The following is a 15852-nucleotide window of genomic DNA, read 5'->3' as shown; positions in this document are numbered from 1 at the left end:
CAATCCATGAATGCTTCTCAAGTACTAAACTAACACCAAATGAGTTTAAATGAAAAAAAATCATTAAACCTGCTCTGGAAAGGGCAACTGTCTTGAATAATGGCTCCACACCAACCTAATAAAGTGTATTTCACTGATGCATTGATCGCATTATAATTGTTTCTTATTTTAGAACAATAAGCCTTTGTATTTAATTAAGCCTTTGAATTTTATACAGATTCTCAAATGTTCACTTGAGCATGCCACTAATTTGAAAAGAAAGCTACTTTAATGCTGGTAGCTGTACTAGGCAGTTACACAAGGTAGAACTCCAGTTGCTTCCTAGATGTTAATAGGAATGTAAATGATTTCTGTACAGCACTCCCAGATACCCTAAGGGACATGCAGCGCAGAGTTAAGAGTGGTTGTGACTTTCAGTGCCACTGGAAGCCCATTGGATAACTGACTCTAAGTCTTTGTGGTCCAAGTAGTTACATTCTGAATCTTAAGCTGAACCTCTGTACACTGCTTCTGCATCAGAGCTTTTATGTACTACACCTGATTCCTGGGCTGGTTCTGCGTATCAATTATCTCCTGAGATCAATGCATTCTTGGACACTCTTTCATTACTGCTTCCATGCAATGGTGACTGCATTGCTACTTGAGCAATATAAACGCCTGTGCACTATATTCTTCTGACTATCCTACAGTACTACATACAGAGTGAATTCTCCAATTTGTTCACGAATGCCTCATCTGAGCTGGATTGCAAGAGTCACTTTTAGTTTACATCATTTCCTGTTTCATTTTGCTCCGATTGCCCTAAAGGAGTTTTTGTAAAACATCTCCCATGTCCTGAGGAATGTCACAAAGTGTTTTACAGCAACTAATTATTCATGAAGTGTGGTCACTGCTGTTTTGTAGACAAACATGAACTAGTCCCGACACAGCAAGCTCCAACAAACAGCAGTGGGACAAATGGAAAAGATAATTTGTGGTGGTGTTGGTATTATTGACCAGGACACTAGAAGAACTTATTCTATTTCTGTTTAAATGGTGAAAAGGGTTATCTTACTTCAGCCCTCAACTCCCAATGTGTTTGACATTGTATTTGAAACATAGCATCTCCTATAATGTAGTACTCACTCAACAGTGCACTGAAATGTTTTCAAGAGAGACTTGAACCATGACTTGGAGAATGATAACTTTGAGTCAAGGTTGATACCTATCTTGGTCTTAACAAGGTAATTATTTTGCAAGTTTCAAGAACACATGAACTTAAGTTAAACATATTATCTCTCATACCTTAGATTCTGTTTTACTCCAGTAGTTCCATATGTGCAGCGACTCATATTGCCAAATGAGGTCAGTCAATGTATTCAAAGAGAAATTATATCTTACTCCAAAAAAGAAGCTGCAACTCATCAATATAAGGTAACAGTCAGAGGTGCCAAAGAAAGTTCCTTCTTGGAGAATTTTAAAAAGGTGTGGAACCTGCATTTCCTACACATTGGGAGGACTGGGGCTCTGGTCTCCACATTACAAAAAGGATGTAGAGAGATAACAGAACATTCAACAAAGCATTTCAAGGATGACATTAGAACTGATTTACCAAAGCAAGACTGAACAGAGACCCAACTGAAGTCTTTCAGATTATAAAAAGGTTTGCATGGTGTGGAAGAGACCAAACTAGGTGTCACAAATATAAGATAGCCTTAATAGTCTTAATATGGAGAATAAATACCCAGCAAGTGGTTAGAAGGTAAAATTCACTAGAAGGTATACTATAGGTGTATTTAAAGGAACACCACATATACTCCTTCGGGGCAAAAATTGAAAGGTTATGTTGATAGGAATAGATGACAGAAGTTGGGAGGCAGCACGTATCAAGAAGCATTAAGACCAGCAGAACAGCAAGTTCTGAGGAACAGTAATACGACCCAAAATGTTAACTCTGATTTCTCTCCACAGATGCTGCCAGATCTGCTGAGCTTTTTCAGCAATTTCTGTTTTTGTTTCTGATTTACAGCATCAACAATTCTTTCGGGGTTTGGAAAAGTGAATATGCTGGTTAACCTATTACTGAGCTGCACATTTTATCTAATTGTCCACCTAAGACCTGGTGATTTGGAATTTCAATAAACACTATCCATCCTCCTCAAATTTATGCTCAATACTCAACTGGGAAAAAAACAATAACTTCTGATTAACCCTAGTCTGGTTCACCAAGATCATGGCTGACCTGTTTCAACATCATTTTTCTGCGCTTTTTCCACATTTCTTGATGATTTTAATATGTAAAACCAATCAATCTCAGTCTTTAACATACTCAATGACTGACCCTCCTCAAGACTCAGAAAAATTTGAAGATTCACCACTCACTGAGTGAAGAAATCCCTCCTCATCTCAGACCTCAATGGCCTAGAGCACCCAACCAGAGAAACATCCTTCCTACATCCACACTGGCAACCCCTGTACAAATTTTGTATGTTTGAATGAGATCACTTCTTATTCTTCAAAACTCTTGCGAATGTAGGTCCAAAATATTAAATCCTACATTATAGGCCATCTCTCCATCTCAGGACTTAGTTTGGTTTACTGCACTCTCTCTATGGCAAATTTATCTTGCATACATTCCACAAATTTGTCCTCCACAACATTCAGTTTACTCAGTCTCTGTTAGATTCAAATCTTCCATGATTACTGCATGCACCTCTAATTTTCTGACTTATACCACAATTTCCATTATCACCGCTGTTTGGTAGCCTATTAGCAACCACCTCAAGGTTTTCTGTCCCTTGCTTTTTCTTAGTTCTATCCAAACTGATACTACATCTTTAAAATTTCAAACTAAGGTCACCTTTATCTATGGTATTCTTTAATTAAGAGATTTACCCCATCACCTTTTCCTGCTGCCAATCCTGCCTGAATGTTATGTATCCTTGTTATTCAGGGCCTTTCCTTGTAATAACTAACAGACTAAACATATGAATTTCTTATACAGGATGACAATTCAACTGTTTTATTGTGAATGTCATTAGCATTCAGACATAAAACTTAATTTGTGCTTATTTAGTTTTTTGACTGCTTTTTATAAACTCTGGAAATACATTCTTAACTTTGAAATTATTGCTCTCCCCATCATACTTTGATTATCTATTTATGCCCTTATTGCCTTGACCTACTGCCTTACCATTTCCATTTAATTCACCTAATCCTTCCTCATATGATTCATTTCCAACTCAATTTTGTTTAAAGCTCCCTCTACATTCCTAGTTATACTATTTACTAGACAATGGCTCCAGCAAGGTTTAAGTAACATCTGCTGTCACCATACAGCCCCCATTTTACCCAGTGCTGGTGCCAGGGTCCCATGAATCAGAACCGATTTCTCCCATACCAATCTCTTAGCCACACGTTCATCTCTGTAATCTTCTTTGCCCTGTGCTACTTTGCATGGAGTTAATAATCTGGAGACTATTACCATTGAGTTTCTGCATTTTAATTTAGTGCCTATTTCCTCATTGTCTCTATGAACTAGTCTTACCTGGTTCATCGTTATTTACATGGACCATCACAAGTAGATTCTTCCCTTCCTACTGCAACTTCCTCATGGGTCCTAAGCAGATATCCTGAATGCTGGCCTCAGCTGGTAACATCGCCTTCTGGACATTCTGTCTCGACTGTGGAAGACAGTGTCTACCACCATGACTATGACCTCCCTCCACCATCTTCCTTTAACGCCCCTCAGTGGAATAGCTTGCTCCACTATGGTGTCATGGTCAGCAACTCATCTACTCTACAATCTCACTCCCATCTGCACAAGCTGCTAGAACGTTGACTATTTCTTTTGCAAGTTGTATTTTGGATTGGAAGTGTTATTGTGTTATGATTTCTTGGTGTTAAGCAGCAAAAGTCTTAGGTAAGTCAGAATATGATCAGCAACTAAGACAATGAACATATCCAACAATCTGCCTGCTCTCCCCATGAGCTCCCTGTCATGGACAAGTGCTACGTATTATTGTTTAATCCAGAAAGCTGTGGATATTTGAGAGGCAGGTATTTATACACTTGTAGGAATTTCATTCTTCTTAATCTTTTTTTGGTTTTTGTAAAACTGCACGGTAAAGGCACTCACAATGCACAAAACCCCATCTTTATCAATCAGAAACTGTGACAAAGAGCTTTCTGAAGCAGTTTCGAGAATCAAATATCCCCTGACCTATGCATTCCCAATGATGTGAACAATTCAACATAATAAAACATTAAAAGAAGTAATCACAAATATATTTATTCTGGTTTACGTCAGACTGTTATCACGTCTCCTGTGTTTCTACATAAATAAATATTTCTGAAGAACTGTACATTTTGGGTCTTAAATTCTGTAGCTTTCATTGTGATGGTAAAAGAGCCCAATCTGGACAAACCATGTCCTTCATTGTAGTGAGACATTGACTAGAACAAACAAAATGAGGGTTCACATTCTGAAATCAAATATATTCACTGACAAGAAACCATCACATAAAGGTTCATGTTTTGATTTGTGTTATTTTAACGGACAAGAAGGGGAAGAGGGTGCAGGGGATAAATACAAGCTTCTAATGCCAGGGAGATCTCCAGTACGTGGATGGCATTTTCTGAGGAAACTCTCTTTCATGTTACCATTACCCCAGAGCTTCGAACCAAGTCTTAAAAGGAGACCCAGTAGGAAACCCTGTGAATGAAGATTTCTTAAAATCTAAAAAACTGACTTGAAAATAAATGTTATGTTTTGCTTAAGTAAAGCTTTGGAGAGACTTGATTAATTCCATGCAATTGAAAGGGATTCTGATGACTTCCTCCAAACCCTTCAACCTCGCCCCCTCGCCTCGTCCTCTACCTTGCAGGTTGCCACCATTTCCATACGAGGGTGCTAGATCTAACTGAGGTGTGTTATCCAAGGAGTCAGTCTCAAGTATGAGCTAAACTTGGCAGGCAACTTAAGCCCACAGGCAGACCCTATCTGCCCTCACCTGAAACCCACAGTAATTTGCCACAGGATAACAATCAAAAACTTCTCTCAACTTTCTCTTTCCCCAAACTCAGAGTGAAGATGTTCATTATAGAATCTGTCCCTGTAGAAGCTGAGCCAATGTAGCTCAGCACAACACAATCGGCTCTGTCCATTCAACATGTCCATTACTTCATGTAACTCCTGAAACCCTGAAACTAGCTCTCTTCAGCTTTAATTCATTTTTAACATTTGTCTTAATTTCGTCATGATGGCATTGCACAGTGTACAATAACAATGCTCAAAAGCCAAGAAAAGTAACAAAGCAAGAGAGAAGAAAGATTACTTACTGTTCCTTCTCACTACGCAGAGGATTAAGCAAAGAAAGAAAATGAAAAATTAAAATAAAATTCCAATTCACAAGAGAGACAGGTTTCCTACAGAATTTTTAATGTTACCAGGATATCAGGTTGAGTAAAAGTGCAGGATGTTTAAGTCACTGCCTTCATTTGAGAACTGACATTTGAACTTGACAGTCCAACTTTGAACTTATTATAAAGAAGGAACCAAAGTTGAACTTGGAAGCTAGCAGTTTGTCCAAAGCAATTCAATCTGTCTTTGCAAAACTAAGAAACATTGCATCAATCCTCAGTGTGTTAACAGACTTATCCACACTATGTTCATAATGTGTATTCTCAGTGAGAGCTGTACTATACTCCAGTGGAATCTAACTCGGATCTACAATGCATTCATATAAGGATTTTGGAAGGCCCACTTAAAATCTCTACAGTGTGGAAACAGGCCATTTCACCCATCAAATCCACACTGACCCTCTGAAGAATACCTCACCGAGACCCACCCATCCCTGTAACCCTGCATTTCCCATGGTTAATCAGCCTAACCTGCACATCTTTGCACTGTGGCAGGATACCAAGGCACCCGGAGGAAACCAACATGGACACAGGGAGAACGTACAGTCACCAGAGGATGGAATCGAACCCAGGTCTTTGGCGCTGTGAGGCAGCAGTACTAACCACTGAGCCACCATACCACCCAGTTGGTTGGCACATCTACAGTGCAGTCCTCCACCTTTGCTCTCATTCCACATCCCAGGAAACAGGGTTGTCTGCATATCGAGAGCATTCTTTCTGGCATTTCAGCATCACCTTTCCCAGCCTAATCCACTTCAGCCTCAATTGTTTCCGTCAATGTCAACACCTTTTTCAAATGTGTGCGCCTCCAATTCTCCTGCCCACTGTCTGTTAAACAATTAAAATTGTTTTATCGTGTTCAAAATAAAGTTGAAAGCAGCTTTGATTCAAAGAAAACCCTCCAATTAGTAAACTGAATTGCTGCGTTCTTTATTTCAGTCTCACAGACTTTTACTCAACCCCAGAATAGAAAATACAGATCCAGGACTTGTTTTATCTCAATGCAGAGCATCCAAATTAAATGGGATCACGCAACACTGACCACACATGTGATGATATTTGAAACCATGCAGTGTTCTTACAGGGTGTATGACAGTAATAAAAAACAGCTCTCTGAGCATGCATGGCGACATTTATAATCATGCTAACATTCTGTAAAATGGAACACCAAAAAGGCGACGATCTTGCACAATATCCAAACAAGTAGCTAGATAATGGAAGACTATAACCTTGCTCTGGCACCAGAACTGGACTGATTAGTGAAAGATTATAGTCGAATACATGTATTTCCACTGTATTTAAATAGATAACAAATAAATGCCTTTTTAAATACATTAATTGTTGATCTGCTAATACTGATAGCAGCAATTCCTAGGTTTCTATCTCCAAAAGAGCTGTTTATGACAGCATTCACATTCATTCAAGCAGAGTTGAATCAAGTGCAGCAAAGATGTGAATCAGACTTGAATCTATTTTTCTATGAATTGGAAGCAAAAACATATCTAACGTACAACAGTGGCAATCCTCAGAGATGCTAGAATTTACTTGCTCCTAATGTCTCAGGAATAATGAATTAAATTCAGCTGCTCATCCACTTCCAGAGATTGGAGAATGGCTGATGTGGTGCCATTTTTTAAGAAAGGTGGTTAGGAAAAGCCAGGGAACTATAGACTAGTGACCCTGATATCAGTGGTGGGTAAGTTGTTGGAGGGGATTCTGAGGGACAGGATTTATATGCATTTGGAAAGGCAAGGACTGATTAGGGATAGTCAACATTGCATTGTGCGAGGGGAATCTTGTCTCACTAACTTGATTGAATTTTTTTAAGAGGTGACAATGAAGATTGATGAAGGCAGAGTAGTAGATGTTGTCTTTGTAGACTTCAGCAAAGTGTTTTGACAAGGTTCCATATGGTAGAGTAGTTAGTAAGACTAGATCACATGGGATCTGGGGGACCTAGCCAATTGGATATAAAATTGGCTTAAAGGCAAGAGAGAGAGGGTGGTGGTGGAGGGTTGTTTTTCAGTCTGGATGCCTGTGACCAGCGGTGTGCCACAAGGATCAGTGTTGGGTCCACTGCTTTCGGTCATTTATATAAATGATTTGGATGTAAATATAGGAGGTATGGTAAGTAAGTTTGCACATGGCACCAAAATAGGTGGTGTAGTGGGCAGTAAAGAAGATTATCTCAAAGTACAATGGGACCTTGATCAGATGGCCAATGGGTGAGGAGTGGCAAATGGAGTTTACAAAGTAAATGTGAGGTGTTGCATTTTGGAAAAGCAAACCAGGACAGGACTCATACAATTAATGGTAGGGCCCTAGGGAGTGTTGCTGAACAAAGAGACTTAGGGGTGCAGGTACATAATTCCTTGAAAGTGGAATCGTAGATAGACAGGATGGTGAAGAAGGCATTTGGCATGGTTTCCCTTCATTGGTCACAATATTGACTGTAGGAGTTAGAATGTCATATTGCGGCTGTACAGTACATTGGTGAAGCCACTTTTGGAATATTGCGTACAATTCTGGACGCCCTTCTATAGGAAGGATTTTGTTAAACTTGAGGGGGTGCAGAAAAGATTTACAAGGATGTTGACGGGACTGGAAGGTTTGAGCTATAGGGAGAGGCTGAATATTCTGGGGCTGTTTTCCCTGGAGCATCGGAGGCTGAGGGGTGACCCCTTATAGAGGTTTATAACATCATGAGGGGCATGGATAGGGTAAATAGCTAAGGTCTTTTTCCTAGGGTGGGGGAGTCCAGAACTAGAGGGCATATGTTTAAGGTGAGGAGAAAAAGACTTAAAAAGGATCTGAGGGATAACTTTTTCATGGAGATGGTGGTGCACGAATGGATTGAGCTGCCAGAGGAAGAGGTAGACATGGGTACAATTGCAGCATTTAAAAGCCATCTAGAAGGGTATGTAAATAGGAAGGCTTTTGAGGGACTTGGGCTAAATGCTGGTAAATTGGACTATGTCAGATTGGGATGTCTGGTTGTGCAGATGAGCTGCAGAAAGCTTCTATTTCTATACGCGTGTCATAGAATCATAGAGATATACAGCACAGAAACAGATCCTTCGATCCAACTCGTCCATGCCGACCAGATATCACAACCAATCTAGTCCCACCTGCCAGCAACCGGTCCATATTCCTATTCATATACCCATCCAAATGCCTTTTAAATGTTGCAATTGTACCAGTCTCCAACACTTCCTCTGGCAGCTCATTCCATACACGTACCACCCTCTGCGTGAAAATGTTGCCCCTTAGGTCTCTTTTATATCTTTCCCCTCTCACCCTAAACCTATGCCCTCTAGTTCTGGACTCCCCCACCCCAGGGAAGATACTTTGTCTTTTATCCTATCCATGTCCCTCATGATTTTATTAACCGCTATAAGGTCACCCCTCAGCCTCTGACGCACCAGGGAAAACAACCACAGCCTATTCAACCTCTCCCTATAGCTCAAATCCTCCAACCCTGGCAACATCCTTGTGAATCTTTTCTGAACCTTTACAAGTTTCACAACATCTTTCTGATAGGAAGGAGACCAGAATTGCACGCAATATTCCAAAAGTGGTCTAACCAATGTTTTGTACGGTCACAGCATAACCTCCCAACTCCTGTAATCAATACTCTGACCAATAAAGGAAAGCTTACCAAACTGTATGACTCTGTGACTCATAGCGCAATAGAGTAAATAAAAGGCACAAGTCAACTTCCTCTTTTCCTGCTTGGTGCCCCAGAGATCTAGTGCATTCTGTAAATGATATCTCAGGGTTTCTACAGTAGACTGAGCCCAGTGTCTTCAGGGGCACCTCTGCCCAGCTTCTGGAGGAGCCTGTGTCTGATTTTGTGAATAGAATCGAGTGCAGGTGACCTGGGATATTTAATATCAATGAGGTTTGACTAAATTTTCTGCCTACCTCTGGCTCATGCAACAGATTTCAAACTCTTCTGTCTCCAAACTACTCATCATGTGGGTACCATCCCCGTATGGTCACAACTGTTGAGAAAATATCAGGACGAACAGGGGCTGGCTAAAACTCCGCTGAGAATTCTCAACAACTGTATCTCTGTCTTCAACAGCTCATGGGTGGCATGAGTACATTTGATGTTGATTTAAAAGATATAGTTAACAAATACAACTTGCTTCATTTGACCAATTTCACTGCAACTGCAGAAGGGATTGGAGGTTTTCTTAGTATTCGTTAGTCATTATCTAAAAGTTCAGTGCCAAAGCAAAAATCTGAAACAGTGGAAGAAAAGCAGTGATCGTGCAAGGTAATTAGTGAAAAGGCTGTGACTCTCCATGAGACTGGGGACTGGGGGCTGGGGGGTGCTGTGTGAAGGTGTCTTATGAAGGCGTGCAGCAGAACATCTAGAGTAGGTTGATCATAGACATTTTGGGTTTCAATAAGAATACAATGCGACTGAGAATGACTGAGCATGCGAAAAAACAGGCATGAAGGAGATTTGGAAGTGAAGCTCCTTTATCATACTGCAAGGCTTCCACATGCTTGAAAAAGCAACTTTAGGAAAGACTATGTTTGCTTACTTTGATCTGAGAGTGAGCTGGCGATCATTTGGACAGACCCAGCGGTCAGTGTTGTTCCCAAATACAGTGTTCGTCATGGCTGGCAACTGCTAAAAGGCAGCAGGATCTGCATAAAACAAAAACAGCAGAAATATTGGAGTTCAGTTCTGAAGGAAACCAACTTTGTCAAGTTGCATTGCTATATAACACCATTAGCCAAAATTTAACACGGTGGATTCTGAGATTAATTCACTTCTAAATGTTTCTTCATAAGACTCCACATGGATATTTTTAATCAATCTGTTAAAAACATGTTATGACAGACCTCTGGGATAGATGGGACTTGAACCGAGGCTATCTAGCCTAGAAGTAGTGACATGGTCACTGCACCACAAGAGCCTCTCAGAACACTCTCCATATGCTTTATTCAGAGATAGGCATTGACCAATCAAATCCAATCAATGTGCACAACCAATCAGTAGGCATAACCAATCAAAACTAGCCTCTGTTTTGAGAAGGCCATTGTTTTTAAATTGAAAGCTCTCTTTGATGTTGATTTAAAAGATATAGTTAACACATACAATCTGCTTCATTTGACCACTTTGACTGAGCCCAGTGTCTTCAGGGGCACCTCTGCCCAGCATCTGGAGGAGCCTGTGCCTGATTTTGTGAATAGAATCGAGTGCAGCAGGTGACCTGGGATATTAAATAATCAATGAGGCTTGACTAAATTTCCTGCCTACCTCTGGCTCATGCAACAGATTTCAAACTCTTCTGTATGCAAAACACCTTTTCTCCTTTTGAGATGTGACTTTTTAACTATTCAAGCAAAGAGTTAAGGAATATAGGTTTGTAGGACAAAGAAGGATAAGATGGAAGAGGGTGAGAAGTGGAAGTTATAGCATTAGGAAAACTAAAGGGAAGAAAAAGAAAGGAGCTTTAGGATGAAGCTGGTTTGAAACATTTAAGAGAAAATGGAGCCATCTTTGGGTGCATGGAGTTCAGTTGACTCCAAAAGCTCTGAGGAGAAGGAGATACAGAACTAAGCCTGGCCTCAGAATGTGAATAGATTACCTGAAACAAGATCATTCTTGACAAGAGTGCTGTCATCCAGCAGGCTTATTTCAAGGACATAACTCATACGTATATTTAATCCTTCATTCCCTTACAATTCTGTTTCATGACACCTAACTGGCAAAAAATTACTTTTACATTTGTTTCACCTTTATGCAGCTGTATTACTCTGTAATGGAGATATCAGAAAAGCTTACTTGATTATTTTTAAAATCAATTTAATGACAACAGTGCTTTCAACTCTCATTTATAAAGTTTTAATTTGATTGAGGACTCAATGCATAACGATTTCAGACAGTGGAGAATACAAAACTGTAATTTCAGCATCAGATTAATCTGGGTACTGCAGGTGCTGGAGATTAGAGTCAAGATTAGAGTGGTGCTGGAAAAGCACAGCAGGTCAGGCAGCATCCGAGGAGCAGGAAAATCGACATTTCGGGCAAAAGCCCTTCACCTTGATGAAAGGCCTTTGCCCAAAAAGTCAATTTTCCTGCTCCTCGAATGCTGCCCGGCCTGCTGTGCTTTTCCAGCACCACTCTAACCCGGAAACCATTTGATCTTTCTTTACAACGACAGTTGGATGACCAAACTAAGAACACGAGGAAGAAAAGGCCAGTCACTGTTTTGGCCCTGTTCCTTTGGCAGTTCTTAAACAGCCTGCTCAGTTTTGGAATCCAAACAAAACATTTCATTTCCTGCAGGAACTTCTAATTCATCTTATTACCTGCTCCTAAGAATTTAAATGCTATATATAATTTAAATCCATTACGACTTTTTCTCAGTCAAGCTCATCAAGGCAGTATGTACCCAGTCCTCTAATATTGGGCTAGTGACAATGAATGAGGTATTTACATAATCTGATTTATTCTGCTTATAAATGACAAAAAAAACCCCAGAACATATTATCATAAATGTACTTTTAAGTAATGGTCCAATCTGATTTATAAAAAAGGCATAGGAAACAAATCATAATTCTAAAAAGACTTCATCGCCCATTCTGAGTGGGTTTTCTCGGTTCCAATGAACATATTTTTAAAAAGAAAATAATAAAGGCCATTGCCTAATACAGTTCTGCACCAACACAGCACCACACAATGCTCAGATTGGCCTCAATCTCTGTTGCATTCAATTCCCAATCTCAAATAGGAATAGGTGTAAATCTCTCTAATAGGTCCGAAGTCTCCAGAGAAATCCATATAGCACACGGTGAGAAGAGGAATAAAAAGAGCTTGTATTTAAGTAGCACCCAATCATACACTCAGAATGTTAGCTAAAATAAATTTCCTTTGAAATGTAGTCACTCTTATTACCTGAGTAGGATTGAGGGAAAATCTTGCAGTAAAGCTCCAGAAATAGCCAAAACAACAGATTGTCTGTGTTTGTTCTCCATGAGTGATATTGGTTTAAGGGAGAAATGTTTAAGGGCATAATAACTCACTCCTCATTTTTAAGGCCACAATTTTATGCCTCATTAAAAAGATGAAATATCCAACAACAGGAGACATTCTCCTTTTTTTTAGGCACAGTTTAGATTATGGGACTTGATCCCACAACCTCTAGACGCAGAGGCAAGGGTGTGACCTGATGTTTGCCCGGCAACACACAATATTTACGGACTTATATTGGTCATGTGGTAAGTTCTGACCAACAGTACCATAATATTCTCTTAACTTAAAATATCGGTGGCTTTTACTATCTTAGTGATGTAAATAAATCCATTTGACATATGTTGAATTCAAGGCAAGTGCAATAAAAAACTGTTATACCTAAAGATTGCCAAACTGAAGCATAATGGTCTCAATACAATTGAACACAATAGCTACTGGACTCAAAGATCATTTAAGTGAAGGGATATTGGACAAGGGCCTCTGGACGCGCATCATTTCACCAGAAGATTACTGAAAGTTTTGCAAACAACTATATTTATATTTCAGCTTAGAACCTCAAATCATTTTCCTATGAAGAAAAATCTCAAGTTTAACCAGTATTTTTGGCAAATTGTTATGACAGAAAAACACTAGGAATAAAGAAAAAGTGTCATTTCATGACTAAACGTTCATGTGTGATTGAACAACGATTCTTTATAATGTACAATCCTGTCATCGATAACTTTGGCTGCACAAAATGAAGAAGTCTTGACATTTTAGCAGTTAAAAGATGAAGAGGGTAATTACTTGGAACACTAATAGCACTGTAAGTCACTGGCCATACATCATATTCCAGGCAGGCAAAGCAATGTACTGCACAGCTTAACATCTGCACTATCAAGCACTTCCATTAAGAATAGGACCTCTCAGCAGTTTGACAATTATTCTTATACTCTATCATTTATTGTGATGTTGAAACAGCAAACTAGTTTGTATGATATTACTTGGGTTTGAAGCTTTACAGCACCAATTTAAGCCAAATGAGAACAGGTTGGGTGATGGGATTAATAAATTTGTATATGGCATTCACCACATCCAGTATCTGTGTGTATGTATAGATTATATATATATATTTTAACCACCTTGATTCAAACAGTGTGTGGGGATTTTGCCCTCAACAAAAAAATGCCTACTGAGATTCAAGAGTTTAAGACGGGACTTCAATTAGACCATGACTACTATTCCCGAGGTACGGTATTGTTCAGGGGAGAAGGCCCATAAGAGGATTGAGGTCTCACATAGAAACCTTGGGCTTCCCCCTTCACTGGGTTTCCTCTTTCCACTGACTGTGAACCCGTCTCCACCATTACCTGGATGTCCATCAGGACTTTCCTGACCAGTGTGCTGTTTCCGTGGTTCCAAGGTCACAATCTCCTGCTCTACTTGCCTATGTCATGCCTATGGGGTTTGGTTCCTGTCTTGAGTGGAAGTTTGGCCAAGTATGTTTATTTGACACCTGGGAATTAAAATATCCTAGGACTAATCTTTCTTAATATTCATTCACGAGATGAGAGCGTCGCTGGCTACGCCAATGTTTATGAGTCACAGAGCAGCTTAGGGTCAACCATACTGCTGCTTTGGGTCTAGATTCACACGTAGGCCAGACTAAGTAAGGATAACAATTAGCTTCCCTAAAGGATATTAACAAACCAGATGGGGTTTTCCAAACAATCGACTCATGATTATCATTAGACTCTTGAATTCCAGATTTTTATTGAATTCAAATTCTACCATCTGCCTTGGTAGGATTTGAACACAGATCCCCAAATATTACCTGGGTGTCTGGATTATCAGGCCAGTGATAGTACCACTAGACCACTGCCTCCTCCTCTCAGTCAGCCTTGGCCAAGCATGATGCTTGCATTGGTGACCCAAGCTTGCTGCTAAAATCGTGTCTTTCTGTAATGGAGGAGGGAGAATACATCCCACTCCCATTTTACACTTCCCACTGCACAAGCATTTTATCTCATCATCTATATTTACATAAGATCATTTTATAGTGAGAAAACCACTGCTAACGGATTCTGCCGCCTGAATGCCTCGTTCACAGAATCATAGGATGCAACAACAGATGGTGATCTAATCATCATGAAAACTGCTTGACAAGTTGCCAAATCAGTCATTGAAAGTTTATTGACAAAGCTCAGGAAGAGAAGACTGCCAATCGCTCAGTGGGTAAATACACTGTGCTGAAGTGACAACGAGCCATTTCATCAAGCTGCCCCATGTCAGACCACTAGCCTCTGCTCAGTTCCCTAATGTCAGCAGATGGGACATAACTACTTCCCTCCATTGATGTCCACTAACTTCCTGCTAAAAGTACGAAGCATGGGCACTAGGGGAGAACCAGGGTGGCACTGTTGCATTCACTGCCTTTAGTTCACAAAAGTCATCAGCCAAAGACCTGGATCTGAGCAGGAATCAGTGCCTCTGGAGAAGTAAGAAGAGGAGTAAATTAATTACTAAAATCACTTCAAAATGTTTTGATTGTCAAGGTTAGTCATTAGGCTTTTTGTCTTTAATGGGTTGGCAACCTTATGGGATATGCCAATGCAATTCAAATCAACAGACCATTAGTTTGTTCTGGCTCGGCTAGAATACATGGAGCTTGTTAGAAGTTATTATAATTCATTGCTTTCCATGGCACAACAAGCTGTATAATTTCATCGGATGCTCATTTGTTCCTTATTCAAGGGCAGCCAGCCGAAATGAAGGAAAGTGAACAGCCTGAATAGCTCCAGCATAGCCCTTGGACTTAGAGGCTCATAGTGAGATGACATAAGTTCAATCATGATTTTGATTTAATATTAGGGCACTGTCAAGGATGGGTTCCCTCTTTCTCACTGAAAGATGGAAAGGAAAGATCAAAAGATCTTTTCAGAGGTCAAATTCAAATTGGAAATATTTAACTGGAACAGGAAGTGTGGCAGAGCTCAGACTGATGTTCCCACCTTCAGTACTGATGGGAGAGATTAAAACTGAGCAAACGGAAGAAAACAGGGGATCAAATTCTGGATATCTATGTGGGTGATGGAGATTTGTTGGTTCAATCATGTGTGGGGATGATTTTACTACAGGAGTTTGCTGCAATATTAATAAAGACCACCAGCCTCACTGCTCATTCTGAGTTTACAATTTCCTGTTGCTATCACGTGCCCTGAATCCCATGCATCACATGCCACTTCCACTCAGACAGCGTTAGCAAGTGATCTGCTCCCCTTCCTCAATCCTCATCTGTCTTCTCCATACGTGAGCTAGTGACTGCAAATGTTTGAACAGACTCACTAACAGTTATGAGCTGCTGTCCAGCCTGCTTCTTCCACCAAGCACAGCTATTGACAAATATTTGTGTTTTATTGGGGTAGGGCTGAGGAGCATCACTGCCACACGCATCACATTTTTCAAAACAATGGTGC

The 15852-nt window shown here is 40.0% G+C and overlaps 1 protein-coding gene across 3 annotated transcripts in view; it reads right to left on the bottom strand.

The window, feature by feature from the left end:
- Positions 1–15852, bottom strand: part of LOC122562579 (rabphilin-3A-like) — a 311952-nt gene that overhangs the window by 121053 nt on the left and 175047 nt on the right. For all 3 annotated transcript variants that reach the window (XM_087999953.1, XM_043715536.2, XM_087999954.1), the window contains exon 2: positions 9957–10062. In XM_087999953.1, coding sequence (XP_087856079.1) covers positions 9957–10033 — 77 coding nt within the window. In that variant the 5' untranslated portion in view covers positions 10034–10062. The remainder of the gene's footprint in view (positions 1–9956; positions 10063–15852) is intronic.

The sequence above is a fragment of the Chiloscyllium plagiosum genome, unplaced genomic scaffold, assembly GCF_037043375.1.
Source record: "Chiloscyllium plagiosum isolate Xiang-an unplaced genomic scaffold, Cpla_swu_hap1 HiC_scaffold_24, whole genome shotgun sequence".
Classification (NCBI taxonomy): domain Eukaryota; kingdom Metazoa; phylum Chordata; class Chondrichthyes; order Orectolobiformes; family Hemiscylliidae; genus Chiloscyllium; species Chiloscyllium plagiosum.
This window is presented reverse-complemented; position numbering and strand designations above follow the sequence as displayed.